The sequence below is a fragment of the Sminthopsis crassicaudata genome, chromosome 2 (genome assembly GCF_048593235.1).
Source record: "Sminthopsis crassicaudata isolate SCR6 chromosome 2, ASM4859323v1, whole genome shotgun sequence".
Lineage (NCBI taxonomy): Eukaryota > Metazoa > Chordata > Mammalia > Dasyuromorphia > Dasyuridae > Sminthopsis > Sminthopsis crassicaudata.
In genome coordinates, this window is record NC_133618.1 from 473,763,923 (window position 1) to 473,787,394 (window position 23,472).

At 39.5% G+C, this 23,472-nt stretch overlaps 1 protein-coding gene across 1 annotated transcript in view; it reads left to right on the plus strand.

Annotated features, from left to right (window-relative positions):
* PEPD (peptidase D) overlaps nt 1-23,472 on the plus strand; it is a 253,098-nt gene that overhangs the window by 168,273 nt on the left and 61,353 nt on the right. Inside the window, exons 10-11 of the mRNA XM_074293218.1 lie at nt 16,191-16,259; nt 22,241-22,318. Coding sequence (XP_074149319.1) covers nt 16,191-16,259; nt 22,241-22,318 — 147 coding nt within the window. The remainder of the gene's footprint in view (nt 1-16,190; nt 16,260-22,240; nt 22,319-23,472) is intronic.

Here is a 23,472-nt window from a genome sequence, read left to right on the forward strand (position 1 = left end):
CATGATCTCTCTTGATCTCTCTCTTTTTTAATTAAAGCTTTTTATTTTTTAAAATATATGTGTGGACAATTCCTCAACATTAGCCCTTGCAAATCCTTGTGTTCCAATTTTCCCTCCTTTCCCTCATGTTCTTCCCTAGATGGCAAGTAGTTCAATATATGTTAAACATGGTAGAAATATATGTTAATCTAATGCATGCATACAATTATTGTGTTGCACAAGAAAAATAAAATCAAACCAGTTTTTTTTAAAAAAAGCAAAATAAAATGCAAGCAATAACAAAAAGAGTGAAAATGCTATGTTATGAAACACACTCAGTTCCCCCAGTCCTCCAGAACATAAACTTAAATTTAAGATCTTATGAAGAATTTGGCAGGAAATTATGAACAGAATCATCGCATGGAATAACAAAAAAACAATGGAGAGAAAAACAGTTTTAAAGAAAGATAGCAAAGAGAATCCACCTAAGCCAGATCGCCCTGAGAGCACTGAAGAATAGAACTAAAATGAATACACAGTTGAAAAAATGGAAAAGAACTTCCAAAAGACTTGTTTGTTACAGTAAACACTTTTCTCCTTCAATAATACTAAAACCACTACAATTGCATTCTTAATATCTAATGTGATGTTAAGAGAGATAATAATCTAATGGGAAAATAGAAATAGTACAAAAGAAAACAAAGATAGAAAGAGCTTCTAGACTAGATCGAGCATATGCAGGAGATCTGAGCTATTGTCCATTAATAAAAAGATAGAGATAGGATTTTTGAATACTAGTCAGGCATAAGATTTCAAGAAATCTCAAAAGAATTTCCTCTCTGTGTTGGAGGGACCCACTGTGGGGGGGGGGGTCTTCTTCTTGGAATAGTTACCACGGCAATTATGGATAATAGATTGTAAGTTTTGTAGGGGTTCAAAAAAAGAGGAAATTATTGTATAACTAATATTAACCGACATAGTGTTTTGCAATTTTTAAAGCATTTTACATGTGATATTCACATAATCCTACAGTACCTACCTCCTTTCTCTGTAAGGTGAATACTACAGGTATTATCTCCATTTAAAAAAAAAAGGAAATTGTAGCTCCCATTCCTTAATAGATATGTGGTCCAAAATTATATGCAATACAATTTTCAAAAGAAGTACTAATTGTAAACAAATGTAGCATGCTCCAAATCACTCATACTAAGAGAAATACAAAGTAAAATAACCCTACTGACTCATCTCATCCATTGTAAATTGTCAAAGATGCCAAAAAGAGGGAAAGTCAGAAAGACAGGTATATACCAAGACACTGTTAGTGGATCAATAAGTTGGTTCAGCCATTTTGAATATCAATTTTGAATTATATAAGAAATGTGTCTATACAGTTCATAATCTCACCAACAATCGAACTACTAGGCATGTGCCATAAGGAAGCCAAAGATAAACATCAGGGTACAAAATATATTAAAATATACAGGGTAGTACTTTTTTTTTTTTTTTTTGCTAAGGCAATCGGTGTTCAGTGACTTGCCGGGGTCACACAGCTGGGAAGTGTTAAGAGTCTGAGATCAAATTTGAACTCAGGGCTGGTGCTTAAGCTAGTACTTTCTATGCTAGCAAAGAACTGGAAAGCAAGTGCCCATCAGCTAGGGATGATATACTAAACTGTAGTATAGGAATATAATGGAATATTCTCATTCAATAAGAAGAGGTAAATATGAGGAAGTCAGAAAAATATGGAAGGATCTGTATGAAGTGATGCAGTTAAACAGGCAGAACCAAGAGAATGTGTACACTTATTACAACAATGTGAATAATAAGATTACTGAAGAAAACTTAGCTCTGAGTAAGTGAAAAAACAATGATGATTCCAAAGAACAGATGATGAATTTTATCTCCCTTTTCTCCTAAAACTGGTAGGGGCTCACTAGGGCAGAATACTGTATGTGTTATCCAATTAACTCATTATTTGGGGTAGTTTTGCTTAATTGTTTTTCTTTATAATAAGAGAGGTTCAATTCCAGATAGCAATAAAGAAGGCCTGAAATGCCTAATATGTTTTTTTTTTTTTTTTTTAATTATCAATAGAACTTTTTTTAAAGGAAAAGATTCGGAGGAGGAGGAAAAATAGGATATGGAATTCCTGAGCTTCTACTTTCTATCTTTGTGACTTTGCAGAAATAATTTATTCTTTCTGACTCTGTTTCTTCATCTGTAAAGTAAAGCAATAGGACTAAATAATTAGTTCTATTGAAGCTCTAAATATGTGATCATGGATCACCCAACCACTAAGTCTCTTCAGCCTCTCAGTCTACACTTTCTATCATACTCCATACTACCTTTATTGCCAGTTATTCAGAGAAATTAGGGAAGACTTTATAGAAGAAGTAGAGAAAAGGGGAAACAGCATGAGTAAAGAACTTGGGGGGTGGGAGAACCATCAGCTTCAAGTAAATAGATGGTATGTGTATAACACAATGTAGGTGGTTTGAAAATTTGTGAAGACATTGAATGCCAGACTTAGAAGTTTCAATTTTCAGTAGCCAATAGAGAGCCATTGGAGGATTTTAAGCAGAGCAACAACAGGACCAATTCTATTTGAGAAGAAAATTGCGTGGGTTTGAGTGGAAAAGGAAGTTAATTGAGATAAGGAATGCCTGTTAGTTATTGTTGTAGGTGAGACAGGTATTAATCAGGACCTACTGGGAAGATAATAATAGGAATAGAAAGGAGGAGATAAATGTGAAAGGTGTTAGAGTAATTGATTCTACAGAGCAAATTAATAAAAAAGGCCTTAAAAGCTTTATGTTATTGCAAATAGAAAGCATCAAATACTATACTTTTTAAATGCAATAAAATAGGATCTGGCCTCTGTGGGGCATCAAATTTTTTTTTTTAATTAAAATATTTTTGCTTTTCCTAAAAGCTTTAAATTAGCTCTTTGGTTAACTGTGATAATACTTTGATGATGAACTTTTGCTTATTCCTTGAAAGTTACTTTCTAGCCTTTCTGATAGTTCTGATTTTGTTGCTGTTTGTCACCTTTTCTCCAAAAAAAAAATCACCGTTCTTGCTGATTGGCTCATTTTTTATTGCGACCAGAGAGTTGAGGGATATTGACCACTGAAAATCAGTAGCAGAACTGGTTTGCCCATTTATCTCTGAAAAATTAATCATGGACCACTCTGTTGCTAACCATACTTGTGCCCAAACCTGTGCCTTCTAGGGAGAATTAAGAGGAGCAAATTTCCAATCATTTGGACTCTCCCAGAGAATTAGTGAGAGGGACATTTTTTTGATCTACTTCCTCTTGATTGCCCTCCCTACTTAGTCCAGCAGAAAGTAGTAAGGTTTCACACAGTTTTTGAACCTTTCCTTTGTAATTCAAGGATAATATAGCTCATGACTTCCAATTCAAAGTGAAAGAAATTCTACTTCTGCCAATTCTGCTTATGAAAACATTTCCTCTGAGTTTGGCACAAAAATTCCTCTAACTGCTGCTGTTTCCAATTTATACTAGAAAACCACCTGCTTGCGTTCAAGGTGAGTCTCAAGGGTTCTGTTTAAAGAACAATATTTTTGAAATATGAAAAGGTTTCTGCCTTATTAAGTGGAAACTTGCTCAAAAGTATATCATCATTATTATATAGGTACTTTAGGTAATTTATTGCATGTCTGGAAAAGTATTTATTAAAAGCTAAGCAGCAAATCAAATAAGTATTTCACAGTCCAGAGTGAGTCTCTATGTTTATAGATATACAGTTTGTAGCATAATATAACTCAAGTCACATGCCCTTATTTTCTTCCTTCCCTTCTTTTCTCCTTATCTTCTCCCCCCATCATATGGGCAAAGCCAGGAAGAGACCTTAACTGTCTCTGGAGAAAAAGGTTTCTAGCCTTATATTTATCCTAAGATTAAAAAATAGCTATGAAGATACAGTGAGTTAAAATTCTTTTCTGGTATTTTATGTATTTATCCTTGTAAATAGTAATTATTCTAGAAGGCAACTTTTTTCTTCCTGGTGAATAATTCCAAAGTGCTGTACTGAATTGAAATTGTACATCGAACTGCTACGTGATAATAGGAATCCACAGTGGGGATCCCAGCCTTCATAGAGTTGCTAAACCCTGATATTTGGTTATGCACATTTTGACTCCTTTATTTTCCCCCAAATAGCCCCCACCCCTGAAGTTGTGGAATCTAGGGTTTATCTTTTCTAAGGGAAATAGTCTGGGAATCAGTTAAAATCCTGCTTTTTGGATGCACACATTCTGACTGAGCCTGCTGATTAATTCTATATACCTTCTAGCCTCCCAGCCAGAATGTCCATCTGCCTCATGATGTTTCTCTTCCTTGTGGATACTCTCAGTATCCAAACCGTTCTCCTAAAGGGATGGGTGGTGATTATCTTGGAAATGTCTGGCAAAGGGGTCGCTAGAATATATGGAGGGAAGAGCAAAGAAAAGGCCATTTCTGAAATTTCTCCTATGTGCACAATTTAAATTCATGACTGAATATGCCCACATATCTTCTACTCGAAGCCATTACTTCTCAAAGTTAACCATCAAACTTAAATCAAACTTAAGTGAGATGATGTAGATAAAGAGCTGTGCTAGCCTTATAGCACTATATGTATCAGCTATATTATTAGGTATATGAACGAACCTTGAGATAATATTTTTGAAGAATTAGCAATTCACAGTAAAAAGAGATGGTTTCTTAATCACTCCTACTCTCAACCAGTGGAAAAATATATGATCTATAGGGCATGGAAGGCCATACTAGGATAAAATTTATGGTTACAGTTTTTCCTGAAGCCATTTGTTTTGATCTTCTACCTCCTAACGTCCCAGCTTCCCCCAAGTTATTCTGGGAATTGGGCCAGTTCCTTCCTCATCTACACCTAGTTTCACAAGACCCTGATTCTGTCCCACCCCTTTTCTCTCTGCCTCTCTTGGCTAAGGTATGAACAACCCTTTTCTCATTGAATCTTTCACTCCTACCCACAAATCTCTTTTTTGGTAGATAGATACTCATTAAATTTTATTGTATGCATATGCCTGCATGCATGTGTGCACACATGCACACATTCTACCTGCAACCTCATTACATAAACCATCACCCATCCTTTTTTACAAGTTAATTTTATGCCTTTCATTACTCTAAGTAGTTTTTCCCAGGTTACTCAGAAATCTTCCTTTATTCTTAGATATAAAGAATTCTTTATTAGGACATTAGTTCAAGAAATTATGACTATGTATGTTGGGGAAGGGAAATCTCTTGACAAAAAACTAGGCAAGGCAAAAGTGTCATCTGCCAACTTACCATTTCTTTTGGCTTTTGAAGAACAACTTTAAAGAACTGCTGATGTTAACTTCTTATTTTTTCAGGAAGTCTTCCAGTTGACCAGTCTTCTGATCTATGTAATGGGTGTATTTTCAATGTGATGAGAAGGCCCTTAAATTGGCAGCCCAACTTGACTCACACTACGTACCAAGATAAGGTCAAAATGGGTTCATGATTTAGACATAAAGAATGATTTTATAAAGAAATTAGAAGAACATAGGATAATTTACCTCTCAGTTCTGTGGAAAAGGAAGGAATTTGTGTTCAAAGAAGAACTGGAACTCTAGTTCCAGTAACTAAACATCAAATAGATAATTTTGATTATTTTAAGTTAAAAAGTTTTTGTGTAAACAAAACTAATGCAGAAAAGATCAGAAGGGAAGTAATAAATTGGGAAATCATTTTTATATTTAAGTTTTCTGATAAAGGCCTCATTGCTAAAATATATAGAGAATTCACTTATTTATAAGAATTCAAGCCATTCTTCAATTGATAAATGGTCAAAGGATATGAACAGTTTTCAGATGAAGAAATTAAAACCTTTTCTGATCACATGAAAAGGTGCTCCAAATCACTATTGAGCAAAGAAATACAAATTAAAACAATTCTGAAGTACCACTACACATCTTTCAGATTGGCTAAGATTACAGAAAAAGATAATGAAGAATGTTTGAGAGAATGTGGGAAAACTGGGACACTGATGCATTATTGGTGGAATTGTGACTACATCCAGCTATTCTGAAGAGCAATTTGGAATAATGCTCAAAAAGTTATCAATCTGTGCATGCCCTTTGATCCATCAGTGTTACTGCTGGGCTTATATCCCAAAGAGATCTTAAAGGAGGGAAAGGGACCTATATGTGCAAGAATGTTTGTGACAGCCCTAGTTGTAGTGGCCAGAAACTGGAAACTGAGTGGATGCCCATCAATTAGAGAATGGTTGAGTAAGTTATGGTATATAAATGTTATGGAATATTATTGTTCTTTAAGAAACAATCAGCAGGATGATATCAGATGCCTGGAGAGACTTGCATGAATTGATGCTAAGTGAAATTAGAAGGAGCAGGAGATCATTGTAAATGGCAACAACAATATTATACAATGATCAATTCCGATGAACGTGGCTCTCTTCAACAATGGGATGACTGATGTCAGTTCCAATGATCTTGTGACAAAGAAAGCCATCTACACCTAGAGAGAGACTGTGGGAACTGAATGTGGATCATAACAGAACATTCTCACTCTTTTTGTTGTTGTTGTTCGCTTCCATATTGCTTTCTTATTCATTTTCTTTCCTTTTTGATCTGATTTTTCTTGTGCAGCAATAGAATTGTATAAATATGTTTACACATATTGGATTTAACATATTTTAACATGTATAACATATATTGGATTGCTTCCTATTTAGGGGAAGGGATGGGGGGAAAGAGGAGAAAATCTGAAACACAAGGCTATGCAAGGGTCAGTGTTGACAAATTACCCATGCATATGTTTTGAAAATAAAAAGCTTTTAAAATAAAATGGCAGCCCAAGCATGCATACTAAGCCTCGAAACACTGGGTCATCACAAAATAGTTCCTTCTTGATGCTCTCTATTCTAGTATCCTCAAGCACTTTTTCATTATAATTGTAATATGGTCCAAATAACACATATTCTTGTTAATTTTCTGGTGGTAGGAAAGTATTTTAGCATAACAGAGGCATTCATACAATGTTAGAGATCCCTTTAAACTCAGATCACTGGGACTGTGCTGTCTTTTTTTTTTTTTTATTCTCCCCTGTACTCACTTCCAATCCAATGACTGACAGAAGGTAAAGTTAACCCTGGGAGAGGAAGCTTTGTTTTTGTGTATAGGAAATGATCACACCTTTTCAAAACTAATCCTTTCTCTTCTCAACAATACTGTTGCGCTCCCTTCTCTGTTGTTTTAACATCACTGTGGCTCTCCTTAATTCAATTTTCAGGTGTCTCAGTTATTTGGAGGCTGTTCCCCTGCTCACTGCCACTTTCATCAAAGGATAAGCAGGGAGGGTATACGGAGCAGACTCTATTTTAGAAGTTCATTGGAGAAATGGATGGGCAAACCATTCTGGATTACCCATAGGTGTCAACATATCAGGTATTTGCCTGTTCTATTATGGGACAGAGCAATCAATAAATCCATATGTATTCATTAAACACTTATTTTGTACACTAAGTAATGGGAAAAATTAGTGTATTATTATGTCTTTACCTCTGTATTTTGTCTTAAGCAGATCATTCTTCTCTAAATTTTCATATTTCTAGTTATTATAAAACTGATGGAAAAGATGAGCATTTTAGTCTTTACCTTTACATTTACCTACCTTCCAAGAATGTGTCATGATTTTATTTTATGTATCTTATTCTTAGTAATTTGTATTACTCCACTATTACTTCTTTAATAGAGAAAAGAGACTTCCTATATGAAATTCTGTTACTGCCTCCATTTTCTACCAACTACATGGCTTTTGAATTTCTTTGGAACGCTTCTCATCCCGGTCCCATCAGACCTACCCACCCCTTCCCTTTTTAGTTTCCTTTTGTGTGTTGTCTTCTCCCATTAAATTGTAAGCTCCTTGAGGACACCTATCTGTGTTTATATTTGTGTCCCCAGCACCTAGCACAGAATCTGGCACATAGTAGGCACTTAATAATTGTTTCTTTAGTAAGTTCCTAAGCCCAAATGGAACAGCCACGAGTGGGAATCCTGGTCTTCAGGGTCAGTCCGATTGAACAGGACTGGCAGAACAAACAGGGAACCCTCAGAGAGCATGTCCGGAACTCCCCCTCCCCTCCCAGATTCACACTTACTTCACCACTAAGCCTGAGTCAGGGCTGGCAGCTGTGCAGCACACATGGTCCCAGGCGGCATTTTCCCAAACTTGTCGTTTAGAGAATACAGTCCATGACACGGGAGACAATGTCCTCTCCTCAGGAAGAAACGGCGCCAGAGCGGGGACAGGCCCTTGCAAAGGGGTGAGCAGTGGTAGCAGTGCTATCATCAATCACAGGGAACGATAGACACATAACGTGTGGCTGCATGGGCTGCAGGTGGGGCACAGGGAGCTTCCATTGTTGTAGATCAGCCTCTTGGGATAAGGCCCTGGCTGCCCTCCCCTAGTTACAGCACTGGAGCAGAACAGGTTGGTTCGCAATAAGGGCTGCTTTATTGGATGAGAAGCTTGCCAGTGGCTAAAACAAATACACAACTCACTCCCTGTGCTCCCAGGTCAAATTCTTCTGAGTTACAGGCATGCACACACAGATAATCTTTGGGTTGTAAGATCTTCTCAGGAAGGTGTAGTAAGCCCAGGTGTAGAGACTGTAACTCAGGGAAGCCTACAATAGGTAGCTGGGATGGCTAATTAAAGAGAAAGAAAGCTAAATTAACTGTAGCACTTATTGAGGGCATACTATATATACTGTTGCAGGATGTGTAGTCTTCCTGTCCTCCCTGTATGTAGCTTATTTGTATTTATTTGTTTGCTTTTACCTCTCTTTGTATCCACAGTGCCCAACACATAGTAGGCACTTAATAAGTGATTATTGACTGACTGCTAAAAACTGTGCTTAGGCTTGGATCTTGCTTTGTAGTTGCTATATGTTAGCCTAATTGGACTCCCAGAGAAAATCTAAATCTTCCTTTGGTTCAAGGAAAGTCTATTGTAAAGAACCTTTATAGGGTTATCTATAGAAACATCAAGCTAAGGCCCTGCTCTCTTCCTCACAAAAACTCTTTTCATTTTTCCTCCCATCCTCAAAGCCTTTTTTCCTTACCATCAATTTGATAAAAATGGATCCATATAAATTTATTCTTTTCCTCAAAAAGTGGGAGGCAGAGAGTCTGTGTGTGTGAGAGAGAGAGAGAGAGAGAGAGAGAGAGAGAGAGAGAGAGAGAGAGAGAGAGAGAGAGAGAGAAGAGAGAGAAGAGAGAGAAGGGAGGGAGAGAGAGATCTCTTCCAGGTATAGCATTGTCTACTTAAAGAAAGCAGCAAGCCCCAGAGATAAAAGGATCTTTCTTAATGTTCACTTGCCAAAAGGTGAAGAACCCCTTGATTGTATGTGCCAGGGAAACCAGATTTCATTATCTTCTCTCTGACAGTGTTTGAAATAGAGGCTTCTTTAAAAGGCGGGAAAATAAGCTTTGCAAGATTTCTTGCTTTCTTCTTCCATTTAGAGTAAAACATGTTGCTTTAAAAAGCAATTAAATGGGGCATCTAGGTGGCGCAGTGGATCGAGCACCAGCCCTGAAGTCAGGAGGACCTGAGTTCAAATATGACCTCAGACACTTAATACTTTCTAGCCGTGTGACCCTGGGCAAGTCACTTAATCCCAACAGCCTCAGCAGAGAGAGAGAGAGAGAGAGAGAGAGAGAGAGAGAGAGAGAGAGAGAGAGAGAGAGAGAGAGAGAGAGAGAGAGAGAGAAGTGACTGTCCAAAGGGTTGTGGGCCACAGTTAATCTGGCTTTGGGGGAAGAGGTACCAAGGGGAGATTGTTGAAGAAGTCCCCTTGATCCCAGGGTGGCAGTCAGGAGAGCAACTCTGGGAGCCTCTGACGATTATAGACTGGCTGCCTCCTTTCTCAACTCAGATCTGGTCACCAGGTGAGAAATCTTAAGCAAAGACTGTAGAAACGGGCTTCTATGTACCTGAGAAGGTGAGTTCTATGGGAAGTGGTTGGAAAACTGCTTCTACCTCTCTTTGACTTTTATGCTAGCCAGACCTTTTTGGGACACAGACCATGGCTTCGTGTCCCTCCTCCATGGTTGAATCCAAGAAGCTCATTGGTAACTTGGAGTGAAAAGAAAGGACATTCCAGTTTCTTTCATAGAAACCCTCTTCCCTCCCTCTTCCCCCACTATTGGAAAAGAGATTTAAATTAAAATGAGAATCTGCAGTTAAATTTTCAGTAAATTCAAGCATTTTAAGTACAGATTAAACTCTCAGCATGAGTTGCTCCGCCAAATAGTTTTAACTTTTGCTTTAAAGTAATATGAAATTGTCAATATAGTCAATAAAATGAATCCAGTGTAAGGGTGCAATTTGCAGGTGAAGATGGAGTCTTTCATTTGCTTACTGCACCTATAAGCTGATTTTTAATGAAAATTACTTTTAAAATACAATGAAAAATGAAGAAGAAACCATAGTACAGTGTGCCAATTATCTCTGCAAAATGATTGTACTTTAGAGGAAAGACTGATTTTTTCTTAGTCCTTTTTCTGTGAGGAAGAGAAAGCCATATTCACCTCAAAACTCCTTTCTGAGGGGATCCCTTTTCAGCCTAGTTTTACCTTCTCAATAATCATTAATATGTATTTATGTTAATCACTACACTAGTCATATTTCATGTCATTTAAGAAGTCTGTCCCTCTTGATTAAGGAATTAAGTTTCCTTCTTGTCCCAGGGATGCCTCCAAATCCAATCATATCTTTATTGGCCATAATGCCTCTGAATGGCCACATTCCTATTTAACTGAATTTTTCTAGTCAATTGAGAGATAACTAGGAACTTGTTTTTAAACAAACAACAACAAAGTTACCATTTATGAAGTACTTATCCTCACAACAACCTTGTTGTGTAGGTGTTATTATTACTCCTCTTTCATAGTTGAGGAAACTAATGCTAACTTCTCTAACCATCATCACAGAACTCATAAGTATCTGATGGTGGATCGATTCAAACTTAGGAGTTCCTGGCTCTACATCTGTTGCTCTTTCCACCACAATTTTGAGTCCGGCTGCATTGAAACCTCTGGGACCATTTTCTCACCTCAGCTCCCAGAATACAGTGAACTCTTCTCTGGTTTTTGAGGATTACAAAGGGCCTTAAAATACCTGTTCACAATTAGTGTATGACAGGGCTAAATGTGAAAGGAATTTGGACTCTTATTTGTTTGTTTGTGTTTAACCAAAGTTCTCTATCTGCCCTGTGCCCCTTTTTAAAAATGAAGAGTCTCGTTCATTTTGGGTTTTTAATACTTGAGTCCTAGAATTTGGTGAACATTTGTTAAACTGAATTATAAGAATCAATTAACTAAGATTTTGTTATATATATAGAACACAGGATTTCTCCTCCATCTCCATCTGGGAAATGTTCCCTCACTTCTACCCTAGTGAGCTTTGGTGACAATTGATTTGTGTAGATATCCTTCAGAAAAAGCCAGACCCATTTTGGTTATGTTGTTCGTGTTTTCCTTGTCTGAATATTCAGCACTTATATTACTGCTGGGGACTGTGAAGGAGGGGGAGGGCAGACTATTGCTGCTTCATGGCTGGAAGATCTGCTGGTGTTTTACCCTTGAATATGTAATCAGTTTGGGGAGGGGAAGAAAAAGGAGGGAGGGAGACCAGGTTTCTCTGTTTCTTTCACTGCTGTGAAAGACTTACTCTTTCCTGTGACTTCTGTTTTCTCCAGCCATCATAGATGGCTAGCTAAATCCTTTGTTGCCACTCTCCAGCCATGAAATATTTTACTCACAGACACCTAATTATCAAGCTGGGGTTTATAAAGCAAGTCTGAAAGCCATTTGAATATAGTATAACCATTCCTGCATAATAACTATGTAATATATAATCATAATAATTATACATAATTTGTGTTTACAGTGCCTGAAAGATTAAACTCCTCCGTACAGACATTTTCTAAAAACAGACCTAGGATTTGCCGATTACTGTGATTATTTAGCATGTATATCGCATTTTCTATTTTGAAAACTGCTGCATTCACTTATATTAGTCATGCTTTATATTAGTCATGAAGTACTTGGGGCTGGGGGAGGGAGGCTGCAGTCTTTCAGGAAGATGAGATGTAGAGACTTCCAACACTTTATGCTCATGGCCAAGTTGAGCTGAGAGTTGCCACTGTACTACCTTACCAACTATCAAGAACATGCTAGATAGTCAGTAGTGATGAGGCTTGGAGAGCTGTCCCTCTCTTGATTCCTTGTGCTCCTCTGGAGATCCTATCCCAAGGAGTCCAGGTCCATTTCCCTCAGACCAGGCAAATGAACATAAAGGAATCAGCATTCTATTATTCCCTTGTGTGGTTCTAGACCCACCCTACTTTAGAACTGGGATGTTTTTGATCTCCAGTATTCTACAAGAGATTCAGGAACAGAAAGAGTAGGGACTCACTTAATTCAATCAGATGTGGCTTTGCCCCCCAAAGATGGAGATTCTGCTTTAGAATATATTGGCCTTCCTTAAGGCCCCACCATCTCAACTTCCATAAAGACACAAAACGACAGTCCACATTGGAGCTTCAAATTGGGATGTGGCATCCCAGCAATCTGGAATATTTGCATAAAAATTTTTGGCCCTCCCTTCATACCAGAGAAGATGTCTGGATTATTATGGTATTAAAAGATAAAATATGTTGATATTATACAATACTATGCATATATTTCATAATTTTTTAGTTTCTAAACTTTTTTCTGTGTCATCTGCTAGTCTTTACCTGTTGTCTTCAATTTCACAAAACTCCCCTCAAATTCCCATTGATTTTCTTACACCAAGCCACAATATATCTGAACCATAATGGGGAAAGTTATATGGAAGGGATAACTAGAATTCTTTGTCTGAGAGATTGAGAGATCATTAGTTCAAGCTCCCTCTAACCAGACATTTACCCTTAAGTCTGAACTCTTCCAAAAAATCTGAGACTATGCTGATATATATTGATCTTCAGAGAAAGAAAGGAAGAAGGGCAAGGGAATACACATTTATACAGTGCCTACTATGTGCCAGACACTATGCTTAGCACTTTACTAATGTTATCTTTTTTTGATCTTGGAATATAGGGGATGTTGTTACCCTCACTCTCCAGTTGTGAAAACTAAGGCAGACAGAGATTAAGTGTCTTATTAAGGTCACATAATTAGTAAGTATCTTACAAACTACTAAGGCTGAGTTTGAAGTCAGGTCTTCCTATCTTCAGACTCAGCGCTATATCCACCGAGTCATCTAGTTGCCTAAGAGAACTCCTTTAGAGCTGATTATCTTTGCCTCTAATCATGGTACTTAACCTGAAATCTGGCTGGTATTGTCACTTTTGTATGTATATGTTGTCTTCGGGGCTTAGCCTTCCTGCCTAGGCAGTCTCTTCTTTGGACTGCTTCCTCCAGTATTCAAAAAGGTTTGGTTCAATTGGATAAACATTTTTTAAGTGCCAGCCATGTGCATATTACTGTGCCAAATAAAAAAGACAGGATATGGAGATGGAAAAAAAAAAATCACTCCTGCTCCTAAGCAGTTTATATTTGACTAGAAGGTACTACAAGTATACAGATAAAGATCATATGAGGTGAGAGGGAAAGAGTTATGAGTGGGGGGCGTGGGGAACGACCAAGCTGAACTTTGAAAGAACATAAAAATTCTGAGAGGTGGAGATGAGACTGATTTCTCCTAACTGCTAATGTCCTTACTTCTAACTCCCTTGTATTTAATGATTTTATCTTTATTTTGTAATCTGTATATACTTACATGTGAGTATGGGGTGTCCCCAACAGAATGTAAGCTCTTTGAGGACAGTGTTTCATTTGTAACTCTGTGCCCCCAACATCTAGCACTGTGCTAGTATAGTAGGTCCTTGAAAATTGCATGTTTGGTATTTGATTGGCCATGTGCCTCCTATGTTGTCCTGGGGATTCGTTCCCAAGTTTGGATCGGACCAGATGGTTGCTTCAACCTCAGAAATCCTGTGATTCTGTGGCATAAATAGGGAGTGTATGTGTGTCGTCATCTTCTCTCTCAAACTAAACTCTGAGCCTCCCTGATCAGAGGGAAATGAGAACAGGGTCTTCATTTTCTTTGGCATCTCCCTCATCACCTACTTCAAGGTTAGGCACAAAACACATAGTACTATTTTCATGGAAAGTTTCCCAAGGACCTAGGCTGGAACTCATTCTATTTGTTCTTTTTTGGAAGGGGAACAAAAAGTCTTGACCTAAGCCTAGTCTTTGGGAGAGTGTCTTGTTTCGTTTCTATTTCCCTTCTTAACATCTAATTGGAAATGAGGGATATAATTGTGACTTCAAAGCGCTGAAAGTAAAATATGTTTTCCACTTCTTATCAGAGACAGGATGCAGAATGAGGTATAGACTTCAGACATGGTCAATGTGTTGATTTGGTTTCCTTAACTATATTTCTTAAAAGGGCAAAGTTCATTGGAGGAAGAATCATTGAGAAGTGATAGCAATGTTAAAAAAAAATCAATAAAATATATTTTAAAGCAATTTTTAAAAGGATGTTCATTACCAGTTCAATAAATTCTACTATAAAATCATGATTAAGCTGAATGTTTGCTTGTATTTTAAAAAGATAAAGATTGGAAGGTCAGAGAGCTCAAAAGATCTTTCTAATCTGTTACCAGTCTTCTAAAGGAAGAAACTTCCCCTTCTCCCCTTCTCTTTCTTTCTTTTGTTCCCTTCTCTCCCCTCCCCTTTCTCTCTCACATTGTATCTTGCAGTCTCTGTTTCCTTCTCTGTCTCTCTCTCTCCCCTTCCTCGTTTCTATCTCTCTCTTCCTCCTTCCTTTCTTCCTTCCCTTCTCTTTCTCCCCTCTCCTTCCCTTCTCCCTTCTCTCTCTTCCCTACCCCTTTCTCTGTCTCTCTTCCCCCCCCCCCTTTCTCTTTTTCTGTCTTTCCCCTCTGCCTCTCCTCTCTTCTTTTTCTTCCTGCCATGAGCCACTTCCTTGATAGATTGGGACAGGCTTATTTGTCTTGTTCACATAGTCCTAGACTCTGTACCAGAAGGGAGCTGCCACTGGTCTCTCCCAGAGAAAAGTGTAAAAGGTGTTAGAGAAAAGATAAGCCTTCTCTTAATATGTTCCTCATTCTCTAGAAAAGCCCTAGTATCCCCTCCCTTTGTTTGGTAGCAGGGCCTGCTATTAACAGGTCTGACAGAAGTGAATCAGTGTGTTATTTGGAGCAGCAATAAAGTGTTTGTTACTGCTTGTTGTTTTATTGTTAAGTAATTTCTCAGATGCCCTTTGAAAGATGTACATCCCCATCCCTAGCCTGGTATAACCAGAGGACAGAAGCATGAAACTTGTAAACTTTAATAGCTATGACAATCACTGTTAGTATAAAAAAATGCATTTTTAATATTAAAAGGATAAATTTTCTAAAATTCTTTAGTATTTAAAGAGACTTGATTGCCAAAGATTATATTTCCCAATGAAGAAAGAGATCCCTCCTGGGCCTGGCTCTGAAAACCCCTAATCCATCATTAATTGGGTTTTATGGGCATCTGCCTGTAAATCTCCTACAACGGCTTTGATGGTGCAGTTTTGGGAAGATAGAAATAGATGCTTCAAGGACTTCTGAGGCGAAACAGCTCCTCCAGCAGGAAGCTGCTGCAGGGGCTGGCAGCATCTCCAGAGGGAAGGAGGGGATGCTCTGGCCTCTTTCCAGAAGGAACTAGCGGGGATGGTTTCGAACAACTCTTATTCTTTTGTATTGCCAAAGGCATCAGGAGTGTCTGGGGGCTTTTACAAATCTGATATTAAGGGCATTAAGAGTCAGGGGGAGCTCTGGATTATGGCAACATTTCCTGGCAATTTTTCCGATTAAAGAGTTGGAGGATCTGGTTCAGACTCTTGTTTGTGTGTGTGTGTGTGTGTGTGTGTGTGTGTGTGTGTGTGTGTGTGTGTGTGTATAACTGAGTAGGTGGGTGGGTGGGATTTCAGGCCCATGGGATTAGAGGTAGAGAAGAGCAGGCTTGTAGATCATCAGAGATACTCCCCATGCTATGCAGGGCAAGACTGCCATAACTATTTTCAGTGTTAATTGGCTTTGTGGGATCAAAGACTAACCACCTTTTTTTCTTCCCCAATGCAGCCTGTTTGAACACTACTGCTATTCCCGTGGTGGGATGCGCCATAGTTCCTACACATGCATCTGTGGCAGGTAAGAATGAAGTCCAGCCCTCAAAACGATTTGCTTTGCCCTATTCCCGGGTCAGGCTTTTAGCTGGAATGGCCTGTGTTTAGTCTTGAGGAAAGTAGTCACTATTCACAGGGACCAGAGAGAGTCTGAGATAGTGTTCATTCTGTGTCTCCACACAGAGTCCAGCTGTCTGCATTGGGAATCCAGCAGATTCCCTCAAGCCCTTATGATTGGGGACATGGCACATGATTTCGAAGGGCTTGGTTTCATTGTTTGTTTATTTGGTAGACGGCATTATTGGAGAGGAAGGAAATTGGGCTGTTCAGTAAAGCTCGTCTGCCAGACGTGGGCACTGAACAATAATATACATACGGTCATTCTCAAAGCTCCATCAGCTTTATTTGCCTAATGCCACCCCAGGCAGAAGGCGGCAGCACTGCAAGTCAGTGAGTTCCCTTTAGCATAGCCTCTTCAACCTCCAGAACAGAATTTCAACCTAATTCAATAAATATTTATTAAATACTTACTGGGTCTAAAGCCTTCAGTTGAGTGTTGGCAATCCAGATGAAGAAGGACTGCTTTTAAAGGAGCTTTTAGTCTAATATGGTAAAAATGCAATATATATAGACACATGTGATACAAAGTAGAATGTGAAATGAAGCAGTCCAGGAAATCTTGAGATTCGATCACTCTCAGTTAAAAGGGCATCAGGAAAGTCTGTTGTGACTTTGGGACCAGGTGTCCCTGGACCTAGTGAGGAGAGAAGTGTTTCTGTTGTGGCTCGCACAGCAGCCATCCTCTCTATCTTCTATTTCCCTCCTGGTTAGTTTGGGGCTGTGGTAGTTAGTGCTGTGGAAAGGGAGCTGTCGTAGAAGCAGGTTCTGCTCTGGGACCTTGGGACAGCAGAGGATGAGGTTGGGGCCCTGGCCAGGAACACAGAGCAAGGTGACATTTCTCCTGCTATGCTGTGGTGGACAGCTGCCAATTAGCCATGGAGTAGTCGCTAGAAGAATGGAAGCCATAGATGACGCAGAAAAGACACAGAGACATGTCCTTTTTTTGCACACATTACTTCAGACTCCTCAGAGAAATCCAAGGCAGAGGCCAGTGCCCAGAAGTTAACATTTGCTCTTGTTTCTAGGCACACGTTCACTTTAGACTATTACTGACCAATGAGCTGGATGGGGGGGTGGGAAGAGAGGTTGTGTAGTCTGCACCCTCCTCAGATGGTGCGCCCATGATTCTTGTTTTAGGCTTAATTCTTCTCTCCTCCTCCTGCCAACTGAGGGAGAAATGCCACTCTTTCTCCCACTCCTCATGGCAGGGGGGTCCCTGCCCTATGCAGGGAGGAACTAAGACTTTCGAAGGAAATATGACCCCCTTCCCCATTTGTGGCTGAGGGAAAGAGATGCAGTCAGCCCACACGGATGCTCCTAAAGCTGGTACCTCTGGCCTTTTTCAGGCCTGAGCATCTGCTACTTCACACATCACGATGGCTTTAGAAGGATCCATCTTATGTTATCTCTGACCACAGCTTGAGACTATGCCGCGGCACACATATGGGTATATATGTATATTGTCTTCTGATATTATCCCCCAGTAGCTGTATTACATTTGTACATCCTTGGATTTATGTGTTCTCCCCCCACTAGAGTGTGAATTCCTTGAAAGGAAGGGCTGTTTTTTGCCTTTCTTTCTATCCCCAGCACGTGGAGCCTGACACATAGTAGGTGTTAATAAAGGCTTGACTGACTGACACATGCACAGTACAGATGTACTTATGAACACTCATATGTGATAATGAACCACACACACACACCCAGGCATATATGTGCCCACAAACACAATTATATCACACACATTCCATCACATATTCACACAAATATATGGAGCATTCTTTGTATTCACATATGCACATATGTTTTCTCATGTCATACCTGTTCAGCCATAGTCACATATGCATGTACATGCATAGAAATACAATCTTACCTATAAAAACCACGTGCACTCAGTCACACACATGGAAATACACATGCGCCTATTTTCTGAACAGAAATCAGGAGCGTTTGTACAAGCTGCTCATTACTGACGCCCATTCTGTAACAGCATGATTTGTAAGCAATTACATTTTACAAGCATAAGTTGCTTGTAAAATTATATAATGCATGTCACCTGGATGCTGTTTCCATTATTCAGCAGTGTTGTTGGGCACCGTGACACTACTGTAATAGGGGCTCCAAAAATTCCTGATATGTTTCATGTAATTTTCTGTCTCATTTTTTAAAACAGCTTAAAGAAGATAAAGTGAAAAAAGTCTTCAGACCCCACAGGACCTCCAAAAATCATAACAACTCCCCTACTTCCCAGTCCTTACATTCCCTTCCTTCACCCATCAGCTGCTCACAACCCCCAGAGTACAGAGTACCATTAGAGCAAGACCAGCCTTGGCCGGAACAGTGTCTTCTAGAATTGTCTTTAGGGATTCACTAGAGTGAATTCTTAATTATTCTAGGACTAATTATCTGAGTTAGTTTTCCCTAGTCTTTTGTGTTTCATCCTTTTCCCCACCTTTTGACCCTTTCCTGACTATTAGCCCCTTATTAGAGGAGGCACAGGGACAGAAGGAATGAGACTTGATTTAGTCCATTTTAATCCTTATTAACAAGGCAGATTTGATTACAGTGAGATTTAGGATTATCTGTAGATTTTAATTAGGTCTTATTTTCTCCTTTTAAGCCCTCATTATCAGAAATGAAGGGCTAGCGCCACTCTAAGGCTGAACAATGCCTTGTCCTCTTAATTTTCATATCTGAGCGCCAAAGCTGTGGGCTTCCCTTGGCCCCAGAAGCAGTGTCCAGATCAGCTGGCTAGAAAAAGCAGATTTTGTCTCAGATAGACTGGCATCTGAAGGGTTGGGTGGGCAGATGCCAGTCAGTAATCCCATATGCCTGACTGGAACACCGAGCTCTGACAGAACAAGTGGGCATCAAAGTGGGAGGGACAGTAAAACCTGAGGTTTCCACCCATCTTTTACCTTGATGTTTCATAGACCTAGGGAATAACAATAGGGAAGACAGAATGGCATGCAGAGACTAAAAATAGGTCACTGAGTAGGTCAAAGTATTTCAGAAGTAAAGATCAAGTCCCCCAATTCTCAAGGAGATCTTTTTTTTTTTTAGGTGAGCTCCCCTGTGCCCCTGTTTGCCTTGTTGCTGAGAATAAAAATGTTTCCTTATGTTGGAAGATGGATATTGTTCCTTCCCTTATGAGTCTTTTTTCATGCAGCCCTTCTTATCCCCTCCTTCACCAGGAAATAACAGGCTCCCTCCTGGTTCCTGCTCCCCTCCCCCCAACAAATCATACCTGTCAGGTATGATGCTGGGTACTAAGACTGATGCCTGAGGTTATCCATCGTGCTTTCTCATGGGGGGAATGGTGCATGTCTGCATCAGGAAACCTCATTCATAACCACTCTGGAGGGGAAGACAGAAGCTACTCACATTTCCTTGTTGTTCCAAAAGAGGCATCAAACATGTCAGGTCTACTGTACATGCTGGCTTTCTTGCCTACTTGCCAAGTTTTTAGAATAAAAAAATCAATCATTTTAGTTTGAAAAATTAAGGACCCAGTATGAGATGAAAAGCAGAATTAGCCCCATTCTTGGCTACTGGGATTTCAGATAGGCAATAGAGAGCTTTATTTCTTCAGTTTTGGACATGGGGCCAGGCCTAAGGGATGGCTTTGGGTTAGAAAATAGAGGAAGACGGTTCTTAAAGACAAGTTGGAATCATTTCATTGAGTAATGAATAGTGCTCACTATGATGACTTTAGTGAAAAGGAAGTAAGTTCAGACCCAAACTCTAAAATAGTAGGTCCAGGGATTTCCTGGAAAAATCCCAGAGCCTCAAAGTTTAAAATGAAGAAACCTCTCCAAAGTGTCTTAAAGGGAAATCAGAAATAATGAATCAGTCAGTCAGCCCTGGCGGTGTAGCTCCTGATCACTTGTTAAATGTTCTGTCCAGTGAGGGATAAGTATAATGGCCAGACAAAAGTGACATAATCCCTGTCCATGCTGAGTTTAGGATCTAGCTAAGCAGATAGCACATGCACACACAATGAGCACTAAGTGATTGCGTGGTCTCCTGGATTACCTGTAGTGCCTCCCTCATCCAGCCACGCTGTATAGCATCCTCTCCAGCCAAGTCTCTCCAGCTAGGTAGAAAGAGGCCAGCAGGTGGTGGTAAAGAGACACTGGCGATCAAGACAGGCTGCTGAAAACTGGTGGGGCCATAATGATGGACACAGATTCAGGAGACAAGCAGAGACGCCTTCCTAGAAACTGAAGCTGGGGCTGTGGCCAGGGAGGGATTGGGGCTGGCCTGCTTGAAATGAGTCTTCATGGCAAAAGTGGCTAAACATAAGGGGAAATGGCAAGGAAGAAACTGGCTGTAAACAAAGACTAATGGCTAGTATTATTGTAAGTTATTGAGCAGTGCTCCTTGTTGCTCCATAGCTCTGCTCAGCTGCCAAAGATTTACCTACCTTCCCAGGTAGGGAATGTGGGGATGTGGAGGAAGACATAAATTACAAAGGTTCCAATAAGGTCTGCCAGGGTCCTCACAAGCCAAATCCCTAATGATGGTCACTGTACCCAGACTCCAGGGCAGCTCAGGAGTGTAACTACAGATACATAAAAATGTTAGAACAGGAGTTATACCAGCAAATACTGATAAGGGAAAATGGATATCCCAAACCATAGTAGCCTCATTGCCACTAGAGCCTTTTTTCTGTTCCCTTCCCACTCCCCCTTCTACTTATTTATTCTATATCTATAGACAGTATTATGAGAGTCTTTCATCGACCAGCAAAGGATGCATTGACTATCTTGCTTAAATATTGCAGCTATATAGGTAGAAACATTGGTATGCTATCTTAGCACAAGCAGCAATACCTGCCCCCTTCCAGCTCTGTGCTGCAACCAACACATATAGCTGCTATTTCTGTTGGCCCAAAGTGTCCTCTGGCCCAGCCTGGATGTAACCAGTTAGGTCTCTGCTGAGGTGGAAGTCTTCCGTATATGAATAATACATTTGAACATCTCAGTCCTTGGAAATTTTCTACTCTGGTGGATAGAGAGAAAAATCATTATTTCTACTTTTATGATTCCTGTGCCTCCTGAAAGGGGCCATAAATATTACACACAGGTGATTTTTTTTTCAACAGACTTAAAAGTTCTCTTTTTTATTTTTTTCCAAAGAGGCATAAATGATTGGGGGGAACTTTCACATGACAGAACAGCCCCCAGGTTCTTTGCTGCAGTAGCCAATCCAACAGCTTCTTGTTCCCTTTTTTCCTTGAAAAGTCAAAACCAAGCAGTCCCTGAGGATTCTTCTTCCTTTCTCTCCTCAGAGAAGTTTTCTCTCACTAAATTCTCAGGAATCAGAATAGAGCCTTATGGTCTCCCCCCAAATACTCTCTTCTCTGCTTCACATCAGGAAATTGGACATCTTTGGGATCTACATTTTTCCTGTTGTCAACAACATTGAGGAAGTCTGGTGACCAACTTTGCTCCCCTATTTCCTTGTTTAGCATGGTATAGAGAAAGTCTTTGTGTCTTAATTTTGTCATTTGTAAAATACTGGATTCAGGTTGTGCACATCCTGGGAAGAGGCAAATTTCCATTAAAAAGAGCATGAGACATCACTAATAGAACATTTTTATAATCCAATAAAAGCATGTTTGACCAATGCCTAGGATACAAGTCTTTCTGAGCCCTCTTTTCTGTAAATAATCTCCCTTTAGTAGATCCAAGTACATCATAAGAAATTTCTAGCCAAAATGAAATGATTGGGTATGGCCAATCATCAGTGATCTTTTTTTTTTTTTTTTCCTAATTTCCCAACTTAAATTCCCGAGCATCTTTCTGTTGCCTGTCCCTCCCCCACTGCCATTTCCATGCATATACAGTAAGGTGACAAGCCTTGTTTTGTCCTTTTTTTAAGTGGAGAGAATGCTGCTGTCTTACACTATGGACATGCTGGAGCCCCAAATGACAAGACGATTCAAGATGGAGACCTGTGGTAAGTATATAGAGTGAATGGAGGACCAAGGACCCTAGTTTCCCATCCTTTGGTGGCGAGTGCCTCGTTACAGAGAGGCAAGCTCTGCAATGGTCCAAGAGCACGTGAAAACCACTTTTGACATTGCCCCAGCCTCCTTTACTGCTACACTTAGGTTCACAGACATCATGCTTAGGACCAAGTGTTAGATTTCCCACAGATTATTTTCACACAAAAAAGGGGAATTCTGGAATGTCCCCTTTTTGTGCGTTAGTAACAAGTCTAACACATAATTTATTGCATCTTTTAGTAGCCAATACTGTGCTGAGTCTATTCCCAAGACCAAAACTAAGGCTGTTCTCAGTTCTCAAGTATGAAACAGGCATAGACCATACTCAGCTAGCATGCACATTGAAGAATAAAAGATTTCAAAGCAGCAGGGTTTTTTTTTGTTTTGGTTTGGTTTGGTTTGGTTTGGTTTGGGGGGAGGGGTGGAGAGGGACTGAGATTTTGCTATTCATATATTCTATATCCAGTATTCTTTCCCATATCCATTATGTAGTATTAATTCAATAGGTTTCAAGGTTGGAGAGATTTACAGATAGGAGAGACACATGTATGTTATGAGTGCCTGAATGGTCTTTCCCGGGAGAAAAATAGCCTGATTATTAGATGGCCATCATGATGAACATGTATTTTTTGATTCTTCCAAATCTTCCTCTTCTCCCATTACACAGGCTTTTTTTTAAAATAATAGCTTTTTAAAATTTATGCAAAGATAGTTTTCAACATTCATCCTTCCAAAATTCTGTATTCCAAATTTTTCTCCCTCCCTTTACCCCACCTACTCCCCTAGAAAGCAAGTAATCCAATATATGTTAAACATGTGCAGTTCTTTTATACACATCTCCCTATTTATCATGCTGCACAAGAAAAATCGGATCAAAAAGGAAAAAAGTAAAAAAGAATACAAAAAGCAAGCAAACAATAATAAAAAAGGCGAAAATGCTATATTGTGATCCACAGTCAACCCCCACAGTCCTTTCTCTGGATGCAGATGATTCTTTCCATCACAAGTCTATTAGAGGGGGCAGCTAGGTGGCGCAGTGGATAGAGCACCAGCCCTGAATTCATGAGGACCCGAGTTCAAATCTGGTCTCAGACACTTAACACTT